The 27,490-nt window shown below is 42.7% G+C and overlaps 1 protein-coding gene across 1 annotated transcript; it reads right to left on the bottom strand.

Moving 5' to 3' along the window:
* Nucleotides 1-24,227: 24,227 nt before the first annotated feature.
* Nucleotides 24,228-26,339, bottom strand: LOC311328348 (tail-specific protease-like; the record flags this gene model as incomplete). Its single annotated transcript, XM_084462332.1, has 1 exon — nt 24,228-26,339. The coding sequence occupies one exon, from the start codon at nt 26,337-26,339 to the stop codon at nt 24,228-24,230; it is 2,112 nt and encodes a 703-aa protein (XP_084318458.1).
* Between the last annotated feature and the right edge of the window lie 1,151 nt (nt 26,340-27,490).

Here is a 27,490-nt window from a genome sequence, read left to right as displayed (position 1 = left end):
AGTAAAATGTCATATTGGCGGTAGCCATTGCAATCATAAATGCCAGACTTTTCGGTAAAGTAAAAAAGTAGAACTCGCGAGTCACTTTCAAAAAGGTATCGATAACTTGGTGGGTGATGACGGGATCGAACCGCCGACATTCTGCGTGTAAAGCAGACGCTCTCCCAGCTGAGCTAATCACCCTATTTTGTGGCCAGCATGATAACTAATAGGGAAATACTGTCAATCATTTTTTTGCATTCCCCGGAAGAAATGCTTTCCAACATAACGCCTATTCGCCTTTTCTTCCTTCTCAGAAAAGTCGAATACTCCATGATTTTCATTGGCTTCAACCGATACTACCATATGACCAAACTCTGGGAAACCGAGAATGACGCCCACTTACACGGCCATAGGCGGCAGATTAGACATAACCATGCAGCACTACGTATACTATTTACGCTGTAACCATTGCCCAGTCAGGATTTTAAACTTATATGACCTCTAAAAAAGTCGAACTAGCGGAACATATTAAAAGTTGGCAAGAAAGTTATCCCCCAAAATGAACGTAACTCTTTACCAGCCCATCTTCTTTCAGTTTATCAATGCGAATGTGCTGAACAAAAACACCGTGCTTTGTTTGCAGAAGCACTAACCATTTTAGCAGTTTATGATAAGCTGCATCCTCTACCCAGACAGAGAGCCCTTTGCGGTCAGGTTGAACTCTTCCCAAGAGAATACTTACCTGCTGAGCCACACTGGCCGCAATTGATGAAAGCTCACGTCGAGACGAATACGCTTCTTGACTTTTCTGTAGTTCCCGAGCCTTTGGTAGATTACTGTCCAGCCAAGTACTGACCTCTTCCTGATAGAGATAATCTTCCTTTTGAGTTTCAGACCAAGTAGTTACCGGCTCCCACACCAGAAGATAGATCAAGCTGACAAGCATTGCTGCACCCAACAGTTGAATTGCTTGTCTATCTTTGGGTGAACGCAGCTCATACCAGATTTTGCACTGTTCCCAATATGGGTTACTCATCAGAAATATGTTCAATTTTTGCATTGCACTCATCTACTAATAGTAACCTTGGCAATAACGCCGGACTTACCCTTATTAGCATTATCCAGCTTACCAGTTAAGCCAGATGCATTCAGTTTTTCCAGAAATTGATTAACAGTTTCCAGACTGTCTGCTTCAAACTCATAGACCAGCTGACCAGAAGCATCATTAAAGTCCAAGCTCTTTGGTTCAAGGTCGGCATTCTCCCACATAGTACCAAAAACAGTTGAAAGCACCTGGAGAATTGGCAAAAATGGCGTCCCGGTTGATTTAGTGTCCAGACTCCTAAAACGGTTTTCCATGACCTGCCTCACGTTGAAAGAAATCTGTTGCCTGGCTTGCGCCTGTTGAGCCTGTCGATCACTGGGAAAAACAGAGAGGTAGCTCTTAATAGAATTACTCCAAAGTGACTCTGCTTGCTGCTGATAAATAACACCTTCTGTAACCGATAGCCCTAATTCAAGCATTAGCCAGCAGCCAGCAGCTGCCACAACGGGCCACCAACGACGAATAAAGCGCCCAGCTCGTCTGTGGCATTGATAAGCCCCATGACGGAAATCAACCGGTTGATTTCTTTTCTTGGAAGAAAAGTATTGCACTGCAAAAAACTCAAATACTGCCCCTGGAAGCGGAATCTTATCAACCAGCCAGCCACGTTCAGACAATAGGTTTGAGGATTCTTCAATTCTCGAGGTTGAAACCGCCAGCGTATTGTCAGAAAACATTAGCCGCACCTGTGATGGACGAACGATTGAGGTCTCAGAAACCATATTTTCCAATGTATCCGGCAACTTTTGCTCTGAATGCTCAACAAAAACCAAAGGAAGCGCCTCGTAGTTCAGGGTAATGCCTTCACGACCAGGGGAGGAGATCATTACCACGTCATTGTCAAGCAACAAAGTTGTCCATCCCGGTTCCGGAACTAGAAACTGCATTTCTGCTAAAACTCTTGTGGGCGATAGCTGCTGTTCTTCAAAGAGTGCAAGGATAGCCTGTAATGCGACATGTGGAATAGCAGCAACAGAAACCTTCAAGTCATTTCCAAGAAAGCCATACACAATGTGCATACTTTCAATATCTTGAGCAAGATGCTCTTCAATCAAATAGGGAAGCGCCGTTGCCAGATGCTTCTTTTGGCTGGCATTAATGGTCAGACGCTTATAAAAACAGAGCGATCCCCCTAGAAAAAGCACTATTTCATCTGGCAGCCTATCATCTTCATCCCCCTCCTCCGACTGATCCGCGAGCCACGTTTCTTTTAACTGATGAATAGATGTCAGATGAAACTCACCACTGAGAGAGTCAGACGATGCATATTTACCACATTGAACGATGGTGTAAGAATTAACAGAACTGACCTGAGGGGGAATTCGAATCAATAAAATATTTTCCATTATCAAACCTCATGGCTACCTGTTGAACTCTGTCCAATATTGACTGGGCCCAACCTCTCTCCCGACAACCTGCACATGACCATCGCTGCTTCTGTAAAAAAGCGTTCTTAAATAGAATGTTGTGTCCCGATAAGTCGCCTTTATCTGGACACTGAAATATTGGCTACCAAAAGCCACCAGTTCATTTTGGAATACGCCAGACTTACCAGATAAAGCGACAAGCTGATTCAATTCTTCAATATTCGATACCCCTTCCTCTCCCCTAGCATTAATTATCATCATGGCATCCTCATCAGCTATATTTTGGCTCAAAGAGCGGATAACCTCTGCCTCAGCCGTATTCAAATTCATTGTTGATGATTTTGGTATAACCGTAATATATGGAAGCAGTTTTACGACTACTTCACTGTTAAAACCATCGATTAGCTCCAATTCTGAGACTGAAGCCATTTCTGCCTGCGCTGTCCTCCTTGGGGGATCCATAGATAGGTAAATTTGATCTTCATTTCCGTACTGCGAAGGCTTCTGCGTTTTGCTAACCCAGCTCTTTACTTTATAAGCCAATTGTAGATCAAGAGATTGATTAGAAAGAAGATTTTCAAACATCTGTAAACCAAGATAATTTTCTTTTTCAAAAAGTTTACCCCCTAGTTGATCATTATGCTCTGAAAGCCAGTTTAAATTAAACCGGCTCTGCTCATCATGTACCAGTAATTCTATACTCCCCTGTTCTACATCATAATTAATTGTTTCAACATTCCAAAGCTCATTATAATGATCCACCATTCGGTTGTTTTTTTTATCCTGCTCGAAATCCTCTTCCAACAGAAGCGCAACATAATTCTCTGCCCCTAGAGCATAGTGTTTTGCCTGTATCCTTTCCAAGTACCTAGCATTCTTTTCTGTGTGCAACCAAAGGTTCATGACAATCTGAGAAGCAATCGTAGTCATCAGCAAAAAGATGATCAGCACATAAATCAACGCAACACCAGACTGTTGGCATTGGCTTTGAGGTACTCTACCTGCAGATACTCTATTCGAAGACACTTTTTCCAAAGATCCTCTACCAAGAAAAAGTGCACACAAACGATTTAAAGATCTAATAGCCATTGACACCCTCAATGGATGGTTGACGTTTGCTGCCATGGTGGTGGCTCCCACCATTCTTATTGGCCTTATCAGGTTTATAGGTAATCAGCGGCACCACCATTATCATTGGCCCAATTTTTTCGTGAACAATGGTCACTTCCACCGCACCTGCCATCTGAGTCATGTTGTCACCTAGAGCATTAGGTTGAAATTTCTGCATGGGAGGCCATGCGCTCACCCAACGTTTATTTTCATCAAGAACCCGAAATTTCACACTACTCACACCGGACATGACCAACTGACGAATACGGGCAGTATCCGGCGCTCTATCCAACATTGGCCAGTAGTAGCGTATTAGCTCACTGCCTTCCAATGTATAAGCTACCCGTTGAAGGGTGCTTCGTATTGTCTTCAGATGGTTTTGCCAGCCCGAGCGGGTAAACTCGATCAAGGTTCCACCAGTGCCGGGTAATGTTAGTGCGGCCAGTTGTCGACCAGACTCATCTCTCACAGGCCTTCGAACCACTTGGAAGAGATCTTTCTCCAAAACTATTTCAGCTCTTTGGAGTTTATCAAGCTCATCAAGTACCAACTGGGTAACTTCCTGTGCACGGATGACTGACATGAATAACTTATAGGCTGCGGTGCTGATCATACTGAACAACACGATAGCGACCATTAACTCTAGTAGCGTAAAGCCTTTAGACATGGGAAAGACTTTGACAAGCATTACTGTCTTGGCCTCCTCAGCCATGTGGCCAATCTGGCGAGAGGAGCAGCCCCCTTTTCCGGTTCAGACTCACCAAGAAATACTTCAACCTGCACCTTACGGAAATCAGGAGAGCCTACCTCTGCCGAGGTTTCCCGAACATACCACTGATAACCAGCATAGCTTTCAATTTGAGGGTTGACCGCCTGACCACTACCACTCCAGCGCCCTTCTGCATGAAGTACATTAAGGTAATGATCGGCTATTTGAAAAGCCAGTATCTTCTCCTGTTGATAGCGAGTCTGCCGGATGCTGTTGCCATCGGAGAGAATAAGCATGGATGCGGCCAAGGAAAATACGGCCAGTGCAACCATAACTTCCAGTAGGGTAAAACCTTTTTGCCAAAGAGAGACTCCTCCGCCTGAAAGAAACTTATTTCCCTTAGATTCCCAATGCATCATTCCATGACTCTTTCGATATCTGACAATCCATCCGTTGTCAGATAGAGTGATTGTTTTCTGTTTTCTACTGGAATAATGTGAAGCCTGAACGGCGTTACCTGATAGTCTGCATAAAACACCACTGATGGTGATTCCTCATCAGCCTCAATTGGCCTGTAATTTTCTATGGACTCAAGGCTCAAGCTTAATGATTCTGGCATCAAATGAGGCTTGTAAGGTGACTGATCCAAGATTACCCATTCACGACTCTCCACAGGTAATACCCACCAGCGGTAATAGCCTTCATTATCAATCGAAAACCCATAGTGGATGTTTTCTATCAGCGCCTTATCACGCATATTGGTAAAAAGTGCTTGAAGCCTGATTGCTTCTCCCTGTATCACCTTATGCAGACTTACCGTCATCTGGCTAAGCATGGTAATGCCCATTAGAACACCAATGATGCCAACCACCACCAGCATTTCGATCAGCGTAAAACCTCGCTGTTTAGGTGACGGCATTATTAATCCCTGTGCTATTGCTATTTATCCCAATTACCAAGATCAGCATCTAGACCATTTCCACCTTCCCTACCATCGGCCCCCAGAGAGTAGATATCATATTTGCCATGATTCCCTGGCTGTAAATACATGTATGGATTTCCCCATGGATCCACCGGTATTTTTTTTAAATACCCTTCTGGATTCCAGTTTCTTGGCTCTGGGGGAGAAGATGGCTTCTGGATGAGTGCTTCAAGACCCTGATCCAGACTAGGATAAAAGCCATTATCAAGTCTGAATAGCTCAAGCGCCTGTGAGACGGTTTCAATGTCTGAACGGGCTACCGTTACCTTTACCTGATCAGGTCGGGACAGGATTTTTGGTACAACCATAGCCGCCAATATCCCTAAAATAACGACCACGACCATAATCTCAATCAGGGTGAAGCCGTTTTGTATTTTTTGAGTAGTTCTTTCTCTTCTCATGACCCATTTTTTTATCATGTTCGAAACCTCAGTTTTCTATAAAATGCCACTTCGGCATTTCCACTAATGCTGCTTTATTCAGCCCAAAGAGCTGTCTTTTCTCTTATGGTTGATTTTTTTGCTCAAGACTGTATCTACTCAGACCAATAGCTGGTTCATATTGAGTATGGGCAACAGGATTGCCAGAACAATCATCATGACAACACCTCCCATCAACACCAGCATCAACGGTTCTAATAGTCCAAGCAGAACGGTTATGCGTCCTTCAAGCTCCATCTTCTGATTCTGTGCAGTTCTATCTAACATCTGGTCTAATTCACCCGTAGCTTCACCACTGGCAATCATGTGCAGCATCAGTGGTGGGAAATAACCAGTTTCCGTTAACGCCCTGTTCAGGCTGGTTCCTTCACTAACCCGTTTAGCCACATCCAGAACGGCATTTTTAATAGCATCATTATTAACAACCTGAGCGGCAATCATAAGGGCTTCAACCAATGAAACCCCACTACGGGTTAAGATACTTAATGTACTGGCAAAGCTGGCTGCATTGGCTGTACGAACGAACCGTCCAGCAAAAGGTAGCTGCAACATTGTTTTATGCCAAGAAAGGCGTATTGACTCTTTTTTCAGAAGATGCTTCACGCCCCAGATGACCACTGCAATTCCAGTAAAAATCAAAGGCCACCAAGCTTGAAACCCTTCACTGGCCGTGATCAATAGCTCTGTAATTAATGGCAGCTCCTGACCTGAATCCAGAAATACCTTCACAACATCTGGTACTACAAAACCCAGAAGAAAGCTGACAATACCTAACGATGCCACCATCAATATGATGGGATAAACGAGAGCCTGCTGTATTTTCTGCCCGGAGAGCATTCTAGCCTCAGTGTAGTCGGCCAGACGGTTGAGAACACGATCAAGGTAGCCGGCATGCTCGCCAGCGGCCACCGTAGCCCTGAACATCTGCGGAAAAACTTCTGGAAAAGCTTCCAAGCTTTTTGCGATGGTATACCCTTCAAGTACACTTGAACGAACGGCTAGTAATATGCTTTTTATTCTACGTTTTTCCTGTTGCGCAGCCACACCATTTAGAGCTTCGGCTATAGGCATGGCAGCCTGAATAAGTGTGGCCAGTTGTCTGGTCACTGTAGCCAACTCAATGGCTGAAATCCCCCGTCGAAAAGAAAAACTTCTGCCTTCATATCCATATCGCTTTCGGTCAGTAAGGGTATTGACAGACAAAGGAGTCCACTGCTTATCACGCAGCATCTGGCGAACTTGGCGCCCGCTGTCTGCTTCAAATGTCCCTTTATGCTGTTTACCCTGATGATCCAAGGCAATATATTCAAATGCTGCCATAGTCGCTGGTTATAGGCCTCCGGCGCCAATCAGTCTTTCTGGGTAACCCTAAGTACCTCTTCAAGAGTGGTTACACATCCCAGTACTTTTTTACTTCCATCATCACGTATGCCTGAGCTGTATTCGCGAACATAGTCAGTAATTTCCTGCTCCCCCTTAAGAGCATGGATCATTCGCCTGACCTGCTCATCGATAACAACGACCTCATAGATTCCTGTACGGCCACGATAACCAGTTAAATTGCATGCTTTACACCCTTCTGCATGATAAATGGTTACTCCTTCAGGTGAGCTAATACATAACTGCTGACACTCTGCTTCATCAGGGGTGTAAGGGGTCTTACATTGACTACACAGTACTCTTACCAAGCGCTGGGCTATCACCCCCAACAGACTGGAAGACATCAAAAAAGGTTCAATGCCCATATCTTGTAACCGGGTCAGTGCACCAACGGCTGTATTGGTATGCAGTGTCGAAAGCACCAAATGCCCGGTCAAACTCGCCTGCACGGCAATTTCAGCAGTCTCACGGTCACGGATCTCGCCAATCATAACCACATCAGGATCCTGACGAAGGATTGCTCTCAACCCTCGAGCAAAGGTCATATCTACTTTTGTGTTAACCTGAGTCTGGCCAATCCCCTCAAGGTGATATTCGATTGGATCCTCAACCGTGAGGATATTACGGGTTTTGTCATTCAGCATAGCGAGACTGGCATAAAGAGAAGTTGTCTTTCCGGAACCAGTTGGTCCTGTAACAAGAATAATGCCATAAGGCTTCTTAAGCATGTCTTCAATAAGAGAGCGATTTTGGTCTGTCATACCAAGATGCCTGAGTTCAAGACGACCGGCAGCTTTATCCAGTAATCGCAGAACGACCCTTTCACCGTTACTAGATGGAAGCGTAGAAACCCGTACATCCACTTCCTTACCTGCAACTCTTAGGGAAATACGCCCATCCTGAGGTATACGCTTCTCGGCAATGTCCAGACGTGCCATTACTTTGATGCGCGATACCAATAGCGATGCAAGCGTCCTTTGTAGCGACAGAATTTCCCTCAAAACACCATCAATCCTTACTCGAACCACTAGTGTCGACTCAAAGGTTTCAATATGAACATCAGAGGCACCTTCTTTTATTGCTTCTGTCAACAAGGCATTAATCAGACGAATAACCGGAGCATCATCACTTTGTTCCAGCAGATCTTCAGTCACCGGCATGGCATCTGCCAAGCTCGTCAGGTCAAGATGGTCACTGATACCGGCAGCATCCTGCAACGCCTCTGAACTGTCATTGTGATAGCATCTGGCAAGAACTTCCGACAGTTTTTCGACACTGACTTTTTCATAGACCGGAAATTCACCTGAAAATCGATTAATTTCAGCCAACAGATCCGCAGAAGGGGTGTTACGGAAATAAAGAGTTGCAGCGCCATTATCATCAATAAGAACAACACCATGCCTTTTGGCAAAGGAAAAAGGCAGCCTTGGTAAAGCGCTGACTTCATCCGTCGTATCATCGCCGTAGCCAGCGGTTCTCAAAGTAGCCAATACTAACTCCTTAAATAAAAAGGGACACGCCTGTCATTTCTAGTTAATTATTTCCTGACAGACCAGCACATACTAAACTCGCCTTATTGTCCGTTCATCTGACATACCCAAGACAGTCTGGAGTATTATTCCTATTTTACAAACTGGAAAACCTCCATTTTTAACTTTAATTCCCAAAAACATGTAAAGTTTTTTTTGAAAAACTTATTTTCTTTAAAAAACAAGACTCTTATGCTTTTATTTAAACTGAAGAATAGCCTATTTAACGCGATGTTCGACTTTTTTAGAGCCATTGGAAGTTGAAACCCACTGACTTGCCAAGGGTTACAGAACAAATAGTGTACGAGTGTACGTTGGCGCAACATAATTATGCTTAATCTGCCAACTATCGCCGTGTAAGTTGGGCATTATTCTCTGGTTTCCAGAGTTTAGTCATATGGTCGTATTGGCTGAAGCCCTTGAAAAACATGGAATGACCGACTTTTATGAGAAATAAAAAAAGTCGAACAACTCGTTATTTATCACAACTGTTAACTTCAGAAGAGATCACCATGACATCAGTGATTGCTACCACATTTATGCAATGTGGCCACAAAAACAATCGAAGATTTATCATTCTGATCGTTTTAATCACCATGTTGTTTAGCATTGGCTTTCAGGCATTCAACTTTTATCAAGAAATTAATAGGATTAATATAACAACACCTAATGACAGTAATAAAACTATGGTTTTAACAAAGGCAACAGAAATAAAGCAAGAGGACTTCAAACTTCTTTTTGGTTTTAACGATCGCCAAGAAATAACTAAAAATAATAAAGAAATTCCTATCACCAAAATGAATCTGATTCTCAGAGGAGCTCTGGCAGGGATTGAAAAGAAAGAGTACGAAAGTGCAATTATTCAGATATCCAACCATGATAAGCTTTATGAAATAGGCGATACACTCCCAGGAGGTGCTATTTTGAATCAGGTTTATTCTGATCATATTGTCATTAAACGCGGTAATCAGCTTGAAAAACTATACTTCCCAGAAACAGCCAAAGATTCCAGAGCTTTTCAGGAATTTAAATCTGTCTCAGAAGAGCTGCCTGAGTCAATGGATCAGCGCCTTGGGAACCATAACTACCCGGACGATATGTCCCTCGAGCAACGAATGCAGGAACTTAGGGAAAAATTGCAGGAAGCCAGTCAGGAACTGTAACTACAAAAATGATAACCCGCTGAATTAATGGTCATACAATGAACACCATAGCACGCACTACTTATTGGAGATTAATGAGAACAATCTCCCTTCTGCTGCTACTGCTAACCACGCAGTTATTAGCAAATGGAGACAAAACCAGCATACACCACTCTACAACACAGCCTGTACAGTTGCCAGATGATAGACTCTGGACTCTGAACCAACAAAATGCAGATATCCGCGAGTTCATAGTTCAAGTTGCCAAAATTACCGGAGAAACTTTCGTTATTGACCCACGCATTAAAGGTAGCAACACCGTTACTGTTATTTCAAGCAAACCATTGACTCGAGATGAAGTCTACGATGTCTTTCTAGAGGTTCTTTCTGCCAACGGATATACGGTGATCCCCAAGGCTGATGGCCGGATTATCAATGTAGTACCGATAACCACAGCAAAAACCAGCAGCCCTTGGGAAACCAAAAAGCCTATTGATGGCATCATGACTACAAAGGTAATTGAACTGCACAGTGTTTCGGCTGTTGAAGTCATCCCTATCATACGACCTCTGATTGCTCAATACGGTCATGCAGCCGCTTCTGCATCCAGTAACGCAGTGATTGTCAGCGATCTGGCAGATAATGTGGAACGCATTACCAAGCTGGTAAAAGAGCTGGATGATGCTGGAAATAATGACTACGAAGTTATTCAATTAAAACATGCTTGGGTAGGCGATGTATCAAAAATCATTTCTGACACACTAGTAACAAGTAAAGGTCAGCTACCCAGTGCCCTACAAGTCATTGCTGATGAACGAAGCAACCGTTTGGTCATTAAAGGAAATGCGGGCAAACGTGCTCGAGTCAGAAAGTTGGCTGATACATTGGACAAAGAAGGCATTAGAAAATCAACAACCAAAGTTATGTTCCTCAGCTTTGCCGATGCCAAGAATATTGCTGAAATTCTCTCGGAAGCTTCTGGAATTATCCAAGACAGTCAAGGTAAAAACGCTTCTTCTTCAGTATCCAGCGGTTCAGTATCTGCAGCTACTACATCAGTTCAGTCATCTCAGGCCAGAACTTCTACTACCAAATCAGGTGCAAAGAGCAAATCAGCAACAACAAGCGCATTTGTGAAAGCAGATGAGACACAGAATGCTCTGGTCATGATCTCTGACCCGGAAACGCTGCAGGAGATGGAAAAGATTGTCAGACAGCTTGATGTGCCAAGAGCCCAAGTTTTACTTGAAGCAGTTATTGTCGAAGTATCCGGAGGCATTAATGATGCACTTGGTATTCAATGGGGAATTGATGGTACAAATACAATTAGCACTACCTCGACCAGCTCAAACTCTGGGAAGAGCGTGAAGAGCAGTATTACCGGGCATATTCTTGATAATGCTGGTATTGCTCTTGGTTCCCTAGCACTTCGGGCGGATAACTTCGGTGTTCTGGTAAGCGCTTTAAGCTCAAAATCCAATAACAACATCTTGTCCACACCAAGCATGCTGACTTTGGATAATGAAGAAGCAGAACTCATCATAGGGAAAAATATCCCCATAAAAACTGGCTCTTACCAGACCTCCTCCAGCGGTAATAGCAACAACCCTTTCACGACCACTGAGCGCAAAGATGTAGGGTTAAAACTAAAAATCACACCACATATTAATGAAGGTAACAGTCTGCGACTGATATTAGAGCAGGAAGTTTCATCATTGGATGTTGGTACCACCAAACAATTATTGGGTTCAGATACTAATGACCTGCTATTTAATACTCGCAGCCTGAAAACTTCAGTACTGGTAGATGATGGTCAGACTGTGGTAATTGGTGGCTTGATCGAAGACATCAAGTCTAAGAGCAGAAAAAAGGTTCCTCTACTGGGTGACATCCCCATCTTAGGCAATCTTTTCCGTTACAAGCAGGACGGGAATGAGAAGAAGAACCTAATGCTGTTTATCAGGCCAACCATTATGCGCAACTCTGAGACACTGGTAAAAGCAACTCAAGACCGCTTTACCAAACTAAAGCTGATTGGCAATGACAACACAGCCAGATCTATCCACATTCCAGATAGACCTGAAGAACTATTTGAGACAGAAACCTATTATTTAAGAAATCAATAATAGGGCCGAAAGGCCCAATTAAACGGTTGTGATTTTTTCTCACTAGGCACAGCCGGCTCGTGGCATAACTCTTATTACTTGACTTATCACAGCACAGAAAACGTAAAGCCTAGACCAAAAATCATAAAGAGACGACCCGTCAGTGGTGACCATCTGCGCATCACCAGAATTATTCGAGAGAAGTTTTAAAGGCTGAACGACAAAAGGCATGGCAAGTAATATATAAAATGGATTACTCAGCTCTCCAAACCAATACAGGGAAAAACTAGAAGGAAAGACAGCCTGTAGTAATGCGGTATAAAGCCGTTAAGCATTGATAAGTCCTATACGAACCGTCAGTGTCCGTATATTTTGGCTGATGTCATCCAAGTAATCTCTGATCTAATTAGAGAGGATAAGAGCTTATGCCAGTAGACTGACTGGTGGTATAGATGTCCAGATAACTTCATCACTCCAGACCACTCCTACCAGATAGTAAGCACCACTAACCATTAATACCACAATGCACAAGAACACCGCAGGCACTCTACACCATCTCTGCTTATAGTTCAAAGGTCCTCAGGTATAGACATAGCCATCACCCACACCAAAAACACTAAGCCTCAACAATGGCCAACCTGCCTCTTTAACCAGCCACAAACCCATAAGGCAGGCAATAAAGGCAAAAGCACCTAATACCGTAGAATTCCATTGAATTTACCTAACACCCTGTCTGGATAGCTCGCCATGGTTCTTCCACCACAGCACAATATCCGCATGGTCATTAGCCAAATTACAAGCAACCTGCAATAGAACACCAACAATAATAACAAACATAGCCATCAACCATTGCCTTGTCGATATGCCAGTACAACTCCCACCCAGCAAGTAACCAATGCAACTGAGTATGAAAATGGTCTTATGGCTCTGACAAGCTTACAGTTATCTGGATTCAAATCAGGGGCACCCACTGGCAGGCCCTTGGGCAAGAAAAGCGAAGGATCTTGAAAATTAATACTGGTTTATATAGCAACAAAATAACTTACCAAACAGAAATTGATCTCGTAACATAGACTGCTAAGTATCTGATAATATGATAGTTTACATATTATCACAGGCCTTTACAACAAACAAATCAACACAGTTAATAACAATAAGGACTACTTCTTCAATGATACTTTATGATATTATTACGTTATGTGCGACTTTTTAATAGCCCATCAAAGTTTAAAATACCTGACTTCCCAATGGTTACACCACAAATAGTGCACGTTAGAGCAACATAAGCATGCTAAATCAGCCGCCTATTGACGTGTGAGTTCGACTTTAGTTACTAGGTTCAGGCCTTTCTCCTGCAACTAGGCTACCAACTTATCAGAGACGTAGCCATTATCTCCATAAATCCAACCAATTAACTATTCGATGAGATCTGGTACTGGTTTACGGTCATCAGTGTTAGCCGTTGTCAGGCAAAATGATAGAATTCCTCCAAGATGGTTAACGATAAGGTGTAACTTAAAACCAAACTTCCAACCTGTAGACGTTTTCCCCGTTTAGCCTCTTCACTGAAGACTTTGTGGCTGTTGCTCCTATGATTGTCGCAGACAAAGATGGGCGTTGAATCAATGAATGACAGGCCCGTTGGTTGTCACATGCACTGAGACTTTAGATAAACCGTCAGTGGTATCAAAGCCTGTTCCATGAGTTCTACAAAGCGATTGTAGGATACCTGGGGCAGGAAATAGTCTGATTCATGTTGTGTGATCAGTCGCTGCTCATAGCACTTGAAATTGCAACAGGAAATCGGATGAAAATAGATGATGATGGTCATTATTTCACTGAGCGATAGCCTAGATATCACTGAAAGAATTGTTGAATAACAGATGAGTTTTATATGCCATTGTGATTCTCAATGTAATAAAAAATCATCCATATCTCAGAATACACTGACAATAGACACGGGAGCCTACAGTCCGTATCACTGATTTGATATCAGAAAGATAGCTAAGTGGCTGTGGCTCCCATGTTTTTCACCATAGAACTCACGTTATTTAACGTTAGTTAGACGAGATAATCCCTTGCGCTACATAAGTTTCAGCCTTGTTGTACATATTCATGGTACAAAAAAAAAAGTTATTTTAGTACTTTATTGGCTGGCAAAGGCTACGAAGGGGTCATTGAGCACTTTTCAAAAAACACCTCTATGCCTCAAGCCATTAGAATCCAATGGATGTAACCAAAATTGAAACGTCAAACTCACATTATTTACCTTCAATGCTCGGTCTTCCTATGATCTTTTCTACTAAGGACGGGAACACCAATCGTAATATACAGTGCAGGAATATCGATATAATCAGGCACATGGCTATGATACTGAAACTATCCTGATGGTCTCTAATAAACCGTAATTTTAGAGACTTTATCTTGCAAAGAAGGCCTCCGATTTTTTAAGATGGCATATTCCTCTTTAAGACTTGCTACTTCTTTACGTAAACGTTTCAACTAGTCGTGTACGACTAATCATTCTTCTCGACTTTCCTAGATGACTTATGACGATGATACTTGGCAATCTAGGTATGCATGGTATTAACGTTAACACCAAGATCTCTGACGGTTTCATGGATTGCCTGATCTGATTATACAGCCAGTTCCACAGCTAATTCCTTGAACTCTGCCGTATAAGTTTGAACTTTATTTTCTGACATCTGGACACACCTTGTGGGACTTAAATACTACCCAAGTCTGGGTGTCAGGATAACTATAATCACTCCAATTCGCTATGGTCAGGAAAACCTACCAGAATACCTTGAGCCTAAACGACCAAATGCCCATGAAACTCGTAGGAATGCTTTTTCTTGAACGCGCAGTAGCCGTGATCAGCTTAGCCCTTGAATATTGTGCTGTTCTTCGCTCGTCTCTGGACAACCACATCAATAGGGAAACCATAAATCAGGTAGATATCAGCATTATTCGCATGCATCAGCTGAATCCACCATTTCTGAAGGCACTGCTTTGCATGCCATAAATTGGCACCTTGCTTTATAAATGTCGAACTGTATGGAAGATCAGGAAACAGGTGTCGCCACTGTTGAGCAAAGTATTTCCAAATATGTTTATCTTTGTCATACCCAGCCACTCACCAACCACCTTCATTGTGATGGCTTCACTGTCTGGGAGTTTTTGGGGAAAACCACTACCGCCCAAGGCTACCGGAAAGAGTTCTTTAAGCAAATAATCGGTCAGGCAATAAACAGTGGTGATAAAATCTTCCAATAACATGGTTTCCACCATCTTTATTTTGAACTGCTTTTAATAGCAAAAAGTAGGTTCAGTCATGCCTTGTTAGATCGACTTAAAAGTCGAACATCGCATTATAAATCCATTCTCAATCTTGGTTTGAGCTTATCTACTATTTCTAATTCCTGAAAAATTGTGAATAAAAATCTCTTCTCAATAACGTGAGTTCGATGATTAAAGACAGGTGAGACCAAGCCACTTAGCTATCTTTCGGATACCAAACCTGAGATAACGGACTGAAGGCTCACGTGTCTAGTGTAAGTATATTTTGTGATGTGGATGATTTCTGCATAACATTGTGAATCACAATGGCATAGACAACTCATCTGTATATATTTCCATCAGAGTGCCTTCCGCAATTTCAAGCACTATATACCAGCTACTGATCACACAACATAAATCAGATTATTGCCAGAACCTAGTACCATACAATAGCTTTGTAGAACTTATGACACAGGCTTTGATACCACTGACGGTTTATTTACAGTATCAGTGCATGGGGCAACCAACTAGCCTATCATGTATTGATTAGACACCCTTCGTTATCTGTGACAACTATAAGATCAACAGCCACAAGGTCTTCAATGAAGAGGCTGACGGGAGAAAACGTCTACAGGTTGGGAGTTTGGTTTTAAGTTGCACTTTATAATTAACCATCTTGAAGAAATTCTATCATTTTGCCGGACAACGGATAACACCGATGACCGCCAACCAGTACCAGATCTTATCGAAGAGTTCACTGGTTGGATTTATGGAGATAAGGTCTATGTCTCTGATAAGTTGGTAGCCTGATTGCAGGAAAAAGGCTTGAACTTAGTAACTAGAGTCAGGAAAAATATGAAGCCAAAAGAGCTGAAGGCCTTTGATAAAGTGATGCTTAGGAAATATGGAGTCATAGAAAGCGTAAATGATCAGTTGAAGCATATTTCGAAGATCTAACATACTAGACACTGTTCACCATTTAACTTTGCTATAAACCTTATGGCAGGATTGATTGTCTATACACGACAACCCAGAAAGCCACATGTTGATGTTTCGGTACTAACAGTAGGTGTACCAATGGCTTTCTGAGCGCGGAACTTACGTTAAATAACATGAATTCGACGCTTCCATTTTGGCTACAGCCTTTGGATTTTAATGGCTTGAATCATAGTGATGTTTTTTAAAAGTGCCCAATGGCTCCTTCAGGTCTTTGCCAGCCAATAAAATACTCAAATCACTCCTTTCCTGTAACATGAATATGTACAAAAAGGCTTAAGCTTGTGTAGAGCAAGTTATTATCTAGTCGAACTCACGTTGAATAGTTCGACAATAAATAAAAAACAGACATTTTAAAACCAATTTTTAAACAAACTCTCTACAAATATGGCTCATACCAAGTACCAGCATGAGAAAGAATTTACACTTCTGCTAGTTAGATATAAATCACTTTATACTTAAACCTCGTGCACACTGTAGAAAAAATACCAAATAATCAAACCATTACTGGTCTGTAGGGCCTATATCCAGAAGCGGTGCTGCATCAATAGACTAAGCATCCATCATAACTGCCACTTTCTGAAGCGAAGAAAGCACCTGAGTTTTTTCCCACGACTCCAAAGCCTCAAAACGCTCGATAAACTTTTCATGCAACAGGGTCGGAGCCGTAGCTAGGACAGAACGCCCAAGCTCTGTCAGGCGTGCATTAACAATACGTTTATCATTGGTACTGCGAACCCGTTCAAGATACTGCCGCTCTTCTAAACGATTCAAAATAGTAGTAACTGTCGCCTGACTCAGGGAGATATCCTGAGAAATTCGCTTTACCGTAACATCACCCAGCTCATGGATGGCACGCAACACCATGATCTGCGGAGTGGTCAGGCCACAGGCTTTTATCATTCGCTTAGAGTACAGATCCGTTGCACGAATAATACGTCTTAGCAATATAAGTACGCTGGTCCAATAACATGTTTCAGTCATACACCCTCCTCACAAAAGAGGTTAAAAAGCAGCCACCACCAGAAGATACTGTTCATCCAAACAAGACTTAAAACCACTCAGATAAGGAACTCTTAAAATTAAGAGCACAATTAAATGCCTAGCCTATTTGCCATAAAACCACCAGCAATACAAACATAATTTGATACCAAATTATTTGAGATATAATGCCATTCCACTAAACTCTACGAGCTGTAACTAGGATTATCCTTACGTCACTCACCTCAGCGCGTTGTCTTGCTTTTTGCGAATAGATCTCTACACAAACGATCAAGCTGATTTTGAACAATACCTGCAAGATCCTGTACCATGTCCCAATCGGAAAACTATATGCCTTCCAAGCACACGATCAATCCACCATGTACTCTTTGGCTCCGCCATTTCAATACTTCTTCTATTGATTGGCTATACGGGGGTTTTCCAAAAGATGCCAATAGCCGCTTTACTCACCTCCAATCCAGCATCATTACCAATGCAACCGGTTCTATGCTATGGCTGTAGCCAAAATTATCCTTTGCGTTACTTTTCTTGGCCTCTCCAGTTATGGCGATACAAGTTGGGCCACGATCACGCGGCGCCTTCCTTCAGCTTAGGCTCCTAGTCTGCCATGCTATTTTCCGCTGCAAGGACATCGGCCTGATGTTTTTTGGTGTTGCCTAACCGGTCATGCATTTTCTCTCTCCACCACTGAAAGAGACTGGAACCGTTGAAGCCGCCCAAGATGACATGCAGCTGACCTCTTTTCACTGGGGCCTCATGCCTTAGCCATTTACGCCATCATAGCTCTGATTCTTGCCTTTTTGGTTACCGTCATAACCTGCCATTGACACTCCGCTCGCTCTGTACTCTCATTAGCGGTGATCGAATTTATAGTATTTCCGGTCATACCATTGATGTATTTGCCATTATTAGTACGATTTTAGTGGTTACCACAACTTTAGGCTATGGCGTATTGCGAGTGAACTCCGAACTGAACTACCTGTCTGGTGTAGAAATTAGCACTAATGCACAGGTGATTCTGATTATTGCAATGACCGCTCTGGCTACTATCTCTGTCGCTACCGGTCTGGACAAGGGCATCAGGCGGCTTTCAGAAGTGAACCTGTTGCTTGCTCTAATGCTGCTAGTGATGATTGTACTACTTGGCCCAACCGTTTTACTGTTGTAAATGTTTGTTCAGAATACTGGCGGTTACCTCTCTGACATGATTGACAAAACATTAAACCTCTAAGCCTCTATGAACCAACTAAATGGTTTGGAGTATGGACTCTATTCTATTGAACCTAGAGGCTTTCTTGGTCGCCCTTTGTAAGTATGTTGATTGGCCGAATCCCAAGAGGCCGAACCATACATGAATTTGTTACTGCGGTCCTGTTTATGCTTACTGGATTAACTTTGGTTTGTATGACAGCTTGTGGTAAAACTGCCATTGATATGTTTATGAATCACCGTATAGGCAGTCTTAATCAAGCCATCGAAACCTATGTACCAATAGCACTGTTAAAATTTTTAGAATACTCCCCATTCCCAATATTTTATCACCTATTGCCATTGTTATGGTACGCTGATTCAACTTGTAAGGGCAATTGCCTATTTGTCCAAATACACAGCAGTTGTTAAAAAACACTTCCCTTAGTGTTCTGAAACCGAGAGTTTTTCTTAGTCGATCATTGAAGCAATTTTCTACAAACTGAACATCCTTTTCTGTGACTTGATCAAAGGACATCCATTTGGAAAATATTTCCTGATCAGACCACTGGTGTTCTCCTTGAGTCATCTCTTGCAGGATTGATAAAGGTGTGCAAAAAAACACATCTGCTTGTAGCGCTTTCGTTATCGTCTCTTGATCAGTAAACTATTTCCAGTTCTCAGTGGTAATCGTGTTGGTGATGGCTGAATATGGCTTCATCATGTGAATTATGGGTGGTTATTTTGGTACGACAATGAAGCCACTAAAACATCATGGTTTTCGATATATCCGGTAACGAAAAAGATACGGTGTTAACGTAAGTTAGACGAGATAATCCCTTGCGCTACACAGCGCTTCAGCCTTTTTGTACATCTTCACATTACATAAAAATAGTGATTTTAATACTTTATTGTCTGCCACAGGCTAAGAATGAGCCATTGGGCACTTTTTCAAAAAAAACACCACTATGCCTCAAGCCCTCAACATCCAAGGAATGTAGCCAAAATTAAAGAGTAGAACTCACGTTAGTTAACGTTAGTTCTATTAGATAATCCCTTGTGCTACATAGGATTCAGCCTTTTTGTATATATTCATATTACAGAAAAAGAGTAATTTGAGTACTTTATGGGCTGGCAAATGTTCCGAAAGAGCAATTGAGCACTTTCCAAAAAACATCACTATAACTCAAGCCATTAAACTCCAAGGGCTGTAACCAAAACTGAAGCGTCAAACCAATAACTACATAACACCGTCTATTGTGAACGCATCCTACGCCAATACCATCGATTATTCATTCTTCTCACCAGCTAGTGATCATTTGGACGCTATCATTTAGCACTTTGAATCCACTATCCAACAAGAGCATGCTCCATATAGAGCTATATCAAGACTGAAGGCAACGAAGTGTTGAGCCTTCTCTTCCAAGGGTATCTGAATGAACAGGCCAATAATGATCAGCAACAATCATCGGTAACTAGTAGCGACGGTGAGTAAAGAAATCACGTTAGCAAAAATACCTCCAGACAACTGACAGTTTGTTTGGTTCTGTCGTAATCAAGCGTCGCAGTTACATCCAGCGTGTTCCCGCTGGATGCTCAGTTAAACCTCAATACTGACTAGTACTATGATGGCATGAGGAAAAAATTGTCAGCGATGTGATGGATCGCTCTTATGATCGAACGATTGGACAATATTGTGAGAGTTATCCAAGTATGGTTGAAAAACGACAGGCTATGCAACTGGTGACGGATACGGCTCAAGACTTTGAAGCTTGTTACGAACAAGCAAGGTTGGGATTGAGCAAACAGAAGACCTGCAGATCCTCAGTTTTGACGGTAAGGACCTAGTGATGCGCCAAGAATGGTTTAGGGAAGCAACTAGGAAGAACGTGCAAAAGAGTCAGCAGAAGCTGACAACTAGGCTAAGTACGGGAGAGAAGGAAGATCGCAAACAAATGGCATAGGTAGCCACCGTTTATACGGTAAAACCAAATCCTCGAACAGCAGAACCGATCATGGATATGGATCGGAAGAGCGACAACGTTGTTAAATTCCGTCCTTCTGCCAGAAATAAGATAGTGTGCCAGTGTAGAAATAGAGGCGGAAGCCGTGATAGAATGAGCTTTTGAGGAAATGCCTAGGCTATATTCTGAGCAGGAACGCCAGTTGGTCATTGTTATTGATGGGCACCCTCATAAACGGAAACTGATTACTGTGATTATGAAAAAAAGGTAGTTAAGGCAACCATCATCATGAACTTTATCCATGTACTGGCATATCTGTGGAAAGCCAGCCACTGCTTACACAACAAGTGGGATGAGGCTATTGAAAGCTAGATGGCAGAACGGTCCATGAAGATACTCAGGGGTTAGTCTGACTAGGTAGCCCGGGAAATACGGCAAAATCAAGCAAGATAGGTCTTACAAAATATGAGGCCATTGATAAGTGTGCAGACTATCTTCAAAAAAACCGTCCTAGGCTCTGCTATACAAAGAGCTGAATGCTGGCTATCCGATTGCCAGTGGAGTCATTGAGAAAGCTTGCCACCATTTGATCATGACCGTATGGATCTAACCGCGGCAAAGTGCAAGGGGCAGAGGCTGTGTTGCAGCTACGCTCACTGGATTCAAGAGGAGATTGGCAGGCGTATTAAAACTTCCATAAGGAATACTCTCGCCTTCGTAATCATGGAGAACTAATGCATGTGGCGTCCGTAGCAAGGGAACCACACACACACGTTTGATTTCTTCCACTGGCTGTAACTTCGACGCCTGACTACTACAGAACCAAACACGCTGGTCAGTTGTCTTGAGGTATTTTGCCTGACGTGATTCCTCTGCTCACCGTAGCTACCAAGTACCGCCGATTGCTGCGGCTCATCATTGGCCTGTTTATCCAGATACCCTTGGAGGAGAAGCGCAACACTTCGTTACCTTCAGTCAGGATATAGCTCTCTATGGTGCCATGCTCTTGTTGGATAGTGGATTCAAGGTACTGACTGATAGCGTCTAAATGATCACGAGCTGGTGAGGAGAATGAATAATCGCTAGTATTGGCGCTGGATGCGTTCACAATATACGGTGCTATGTAGTTATTGGTTTGGCGACGTGATATAATCATAAAATCGGCTCTTTTGCGTTACCTGATATATCGAAGACCATGGTGTTTTAGCGGCAGCGTGTCGTATCTAAAGAACCACCCCCCATGTTAATTGTAGCGCCAGCAACCACATCTGAATGCTTACTGGCCACGTTGTTGATCATGGTAAATTTGGATAATCTGTCACCAACGGGAATCAGATAGCCTTTTTGACCAACTCCTACTATAGTATCAACCTCCCAGGCACCGATCATGGTCTTCTCATCCACAATGGCTGGCCGTTTATCAATGCTGACACGATTCTTGATTTGCCCTCTAGCATACTTGTAGCCGTAGCATTTACAGAGTTTTCCCCAAAATTCTCTTAGGTGCGCGTGGAAATCACCTCCATTTATACGATCAGGCCAAACATGCTGGTATATCAGCTCAGGACTAGCACTTGGTGTACCACTTTTTCCAAACCAGCCTGTAACCTGTTCAGGACTGAGATCTTCTCTGATTTTTAATTTTATGATACCTGTAAGTGCTGCTGCCATTTCCCGGGAGCGTCATTTGTTACTCTTTAGTTCATCAACCTTGTTTTGAGTCTGCATATGGCGATAACCATTTTTACCTCTATTCCGTTTCCGTTTCCGTTTCCGTTTCCGTTTCAATTATCGTGAAATAGTTGATGGCTCGACTCCAAGTACTTCTGCCATTTCCTTTGGGTATGGTTCCCTTGCTACAACGCCACATTCATTAGCTCTCCATGATTATGAAGACTAGAGCATTTCTTATGGTAGTTCCAATACGACTATCGATCTCCACTTTAATCCAGTGAGCATAGCTTCAACACAACCTCTGTCACTTGCAAACTCCACTTTGCACGGTTAGATCCATACGGCAATTGATCAAATGGCGGCAAGCTCCTCAATGACTACACTGGCAATCTGATAGACATCATACAGCGCCTTCTCATAGCAGAGCCTAGGTCTGTTTTTTAGAGATAGTCTGCACACTTATCAATAGCCACCAGTTTTATAAAACATCTCTTACTAGCACTTTGCTAGACTCCTATGGCCACCTTGTCAGACTCTTACATGAGTATTTTCAAAACCCGTTGCGCCACCAAGCTTTCAATAGCCTCATCTCCATTGCCGTATAAGCAGTACCAGCTTTCCACAGAGATCCACGTACATGGATGAAGTCTATGATAATGGTTGCCTTCACTCCATTATTTTTCATAATAACGGTAATCAGTTTCCGTTTATGAGGGTGCCCATCAATAACAATGACCAACTGCCATTTCTGCTCCTGATCTCGCCTTAGCGCTTCCTAGACAGCTTCTTCTATCAAAGCTTATGCCACTCTTTCTACACTGACCAACACTCTCTTATTCATGACTGGAGGACGTAATTTAACGTGCGTTCGACGCTCAGAAAGCCATTGGTACACCTTCTGTTAGTACCGAAACATCAATATGTGGCTTTCTGGGCTACCGTGCATAGGCAATTCATCCTGCCATCAGGTTTACAGCAAAATTAAATGGTGAACGGTGTCGAGTATGTTCGATCTGCAAAATATTCTTCAACTCATCATTTACGCTTTCTATTACTGCCAGTTTCCTCAACATCATTTTATCAAAGGCCTTCAGCTCTTTTGACTTCATATTTTTTCTGACTTTGGTTACCATATCCAAGCCTTTCTCCTGCAACTAGGCTACCAGCTTCTCAGAGACATAGCCCTTATCTCCATAAATCCAACCAGTTAACTCTTTAATGAGATCTGGTACTGGGTTACAATCATAGGTGTTAGCCGTTGTCAGGCAAAATAATAGAATTTCTCCAATATGATTAATAATAAGATGTAACTTACACCCAAACTTCCAACCTGTAGACGTCTTCCCACGTTTAGCCTCTTCACTGAAGACTTGGAGGCTGTTTATCCTATGGTTGTCACAGACAACGATAGTCGTCTATTCAATGAATGACAGGCCAGTCGGTTGCCCCATGCACTGAGGCTTTAGATAAACCGTCAGTGATATAAAAGCCTGTTTCATGAGTTCTATAAAGCGATTGTAGCATCCTAGGTTCAGGAAATAGTCTGATTTATGTTGCATGATCAGTCGCTGGTGATAGTGCTTGAAATTGCGAAAGGCACTCTGATGGGAATAAATGATGATCGTCATTATCTCACTGAGCGATAGCTTGGATATAACTGGAGGCTTTTTTGAATTACAGATGTGTTGTCTATGCTATGGTGATTCGGATTTTATGCAAAAATCATCCACATCACAGAATACACTGACAATAGACACGTGAGCCTCCAGTACGTTCTCTATGGTTTAGTATCCGAAAAATAGCTAAATGGTTTGGCTCACCTGTCTTTCACTATCGAACTTATGTTATTTACGCTGTAACCCTTGGTAAGCCATGGATTTTACACTTTTATCGTCTCTAAAAGTTGCACATTGCGTCGTGATTATGAAAAAGAAGGAAGTTACGGCAATCATCATCATGAACGTTATTCATGTACTTGAATAACGTTAGTTCGACGAGATAATCCATTACGCTACATAGGCTAAAGCTTTTTTGTACATATGCATGTTACAGAAAAAGAGTGCGTGTAGTACTTGATTGGCTGGAAAAAGCTCCGAAGGAGACATGGGCACTTTTAAAAAAACACCACCATACCTCTAGCCCTTAAAATCCAAGGACTGTAGCCAAAATGGCAGCGTCGAGCTCACGTTATTTACGCGTAACCATTGGCAAGTAAGGAATTTTAAACTTTCATGACCTCTAAAAAGTCTAACATTGCGTATAAGTATTGCTTTTTAACCAGAACGACGGGTGAACAGCTGTTTATTGTTCGTGGCTTTCACCATATCGGTCAGGATGACACCTGCCTCTTGGAGAAATGCATCTGGCTCTTTGTCTTTTTTCTTCTGCTCCAGCTCTTGATTGTTTATCTCTTCAAGTTCATCAAGATTATTCAGCAAGGCTTGGCCTCTGGATTTTCTCAAACGATTTTCAATGGCCAGACGCTGGCTTCGCATAGTTTGCAATTCAAGCTGACGCGTGTCCTGATTGAGAGACACTTTAGTCTGGTTTTCATAATGCTCAAAGTAATCTTTCATTTCATAAAAGTAGACAAAGTCAGCATTTTTACGGGTGCGGTACACATGCTTTTTCTGTAGCTCAGGCAGGTAATGGCTGAAATCTGCATAGGGCCTGAAGGAAGCTGGCGCAATGTTATCCCAAGGAAGAGCATCTGGTAGTGTGTCTTCACCAATATCACGTCCATCGTACAGGGATGGGAAAATTATATCAGGAATTACGCCACGGTTCTGGGTGCTCTGACCTGAAACACGGTAGAACTTAGCAAGAGTTAGTTTAAGCTGCCCGTGGTTCAATGGCTGAATGCTTTGTACGGTACCTTTACCATAGCTCTGGCTACCAACAATCAGAGCCCGTCCATAATCTTGCATGGCACCGGCAAAGATCTCGGAGGCTGAAGCGCTTAAGCGATCAATCATCACGACCATTGGCCCGTCGTAGAGTTGATCGGAGTCAGGGTCTTCCTGTTTTTCAGAGCGACCTCTGTTGTTACGAACCACAACGGTAGGACCATGGTCAATAAACAGGCCAGTCAGTTCATTAGCTTCCTGCAAAGAACCACCACCATTGCCGCGAAGATCAATTACTAGGCCATCGACTCTCTCCTTTTTCAGCTTTCCCAGCAATTTGCGAACATCTCTGGTTGTGCTTTTGTAGTCAGGATCGCCGGATTGGGCTGCCTTGAAGTCAATATAGAAAGTTGGTAGCTCAATGACGCCAATTCGGCTGGTTTTGCCATCCATAGGGACTGCAATAATCTGGCTTGAAGCGTCCTGTTCTTCCAGTTTGACTCGGTCTCGAACGATTTCATAGACTAGAGTATTGCTGTCTTTACTGCTACCTGGGATGATCTCCAATCGAACCAGCGTGTGTTTTGCGCCACGGATCAGCTTAACAACGTCGTCCAGACGCATACCCACGACATCTTCTAGTCCGCCTTTTTTGCCTTGTCCGACACTGACAATTTTATCACTTGGCTTTAGTTGTCCTGCTTTTTCAGCTGGGCCGCCGGCAACAACACTGACAACTTTTGTGTACTCATCTTCTGCAGACAACACCGCGCCAATTCCTTCCAAGGAGAGGCTCATATTAATATCAAAGTTTTCTGCAGTCTGGGGAGAGAAATATTGGGTATGAGGGTCGTAAATTCCTGCAAAGGCATTAATGTATGTCTGGAATGCATCTTCGCTTTTGCTTTGGTGAAGTCTGCGAAGCAGGTTGGTATTCCTTCTGCGCAGCTGGCTGATAATCTCTTCGTCCGTTTTATTGTTCAACTTCTGGTTTAATACACTATCTTTGAACTGCTTGTTCCACAGATCCTGCTGGGCCTTCTTGTTTGGCAGCCATGGCTCTTCCTTACGTGCAATGATCAGCTCTTCATGCTTTTTCAGGCTCAGGTCTTTAATACCACTTTCCAGTTGCGTCAGCATAAAGCGGGCCCGCTCTTCTGCTCTTTCTCGATAGCGATTAAAAATGGAAAAAGCAGGGTTGAGATCGCCACTTTTCAGGTAGTCACCAAGTTTTTTACGGTAAGGCTCAAATTCCTGAATATCGGACTGCAGGAAAAAGCTGCGGTTTGGGTCCAGTCGATCCAAGTAGCGATCAAACACTTTTCCCATATTGCCCTGATCGAGAGGGATTTTCCGGTAGTGACTTCGTGAGAGCAGCTGAACTACATGGACACTGGCAATAGCCTGTTGCAGGTTTGGGCTCAGGGCTGGAACGGGCTGGCTGATGTCCTTGTCTACGGATTGAGCCAGAGTTGCAGTGAAAAGCAGCGACAACAAGAATAGCAGGATCCTTTTGGCTGGCTGCAGTCTAGATATCATAGAAGCTCTAGCTCCGTGTCATTATGTCTGTTGAAGAGTACCATCATGGCTCAGTAGTAACCTAAAGGCTAAGACGCTTTCCATTACTCAAGTCATCTCTCAAGTTGTCAAACTCTTAAGTTATTTCATGGGACTGATTACAGCATAATACAGTCACCTGATGGATAACAGTCGTTGAACCTTTGGGTCCTGACCACCTTATGTAAATCAGGCCGTTAATCCACAGTCGATAAAACACATGTATACATCATATTTCAACAAGGCTACTGGGCAAAATCAGTGATTCATTTGGTGTGAAGGGGCTGTAGAGAGGTTACAACACCAAGAGGCAGGAGCAGCTTAACTGCCTTTGCCCGAAATATGAAGGCTATTTTGTTATGGAATAACTCAGTTATAACCTTTGATAAAACCACCGGTTTCATCAAAGGACTGTGTCACAAGCAGGGTCGTTGAAGCCTTTAACAACGGTTTAATTGAATTAATCGTACTGCAGTGAATTGAAAAAATATTCTGGGACTGAGAAGTTGGCCTCAGTGTTTGTCGGCTTTTTGGTTGGACTTTACATGGGATTGCCTGTGGTAGTGGCTGGTCTATAGACAAATTAGGATAGCAATATCAGACGAATAGTTGAAGTCTGAAATTGTACGTATGAAGCGAATTGACGTTGCTATTTGCAAACAAATGTAACCGCAATGTCTGACTCTCCTTACTTTCCAGAAAAGTCGAACATCTCATGTTGGACTGCTTTTAATAGCAGAAAGTAGGTTCAGTCATGCCTTATTAGATATACACTCTATGTTCGACTTTTTTAGAGACCATTAAAGTTTAAAATACCTGACTTCCCAATGGTTACAGCGTAAATAGTGTACGTTAGCGCAACATAATTATGATTAATCTGCCGGATATCGACGTGTAAATTGAGCGTTATTCTCGGGTTTTCAGAATTTTAACCTATGGCCGTATTGGCTGAAGCCCTTGAAAATCAGGGAATGTTCGACTTCCCTAGAAAGTAAGAAAAGTCGAAAATCGCGTATTATCAGGAACTTCTAAACAGTTCATGTGTTCACACTTAGGTTAGCAATGAAGTTTGATGAGGTCTTCCACTTATGCGCACTCAGCAAAGATATGGGTGGGGGATAAAAATTTCTGAA

This window comes from Borostomias antarcticus, assembly GCF_949987555.1.
Source record: "Borostomias antarcticus genome assembly, contig: scaffold_237, whole genome shotgun sequence".
Lineage (NCBI taxonomy): Eukaryota > Metazoa > Chordata > Actinopteri > Stomiiformes > Stomiidae > Borostomias > Borostomias antarcticus.
The sequence above is the reverse complement of the archived record's forward strand: the minus strand, read 5'-3'. Positions and strand labels throughout refer to the sequence as shown.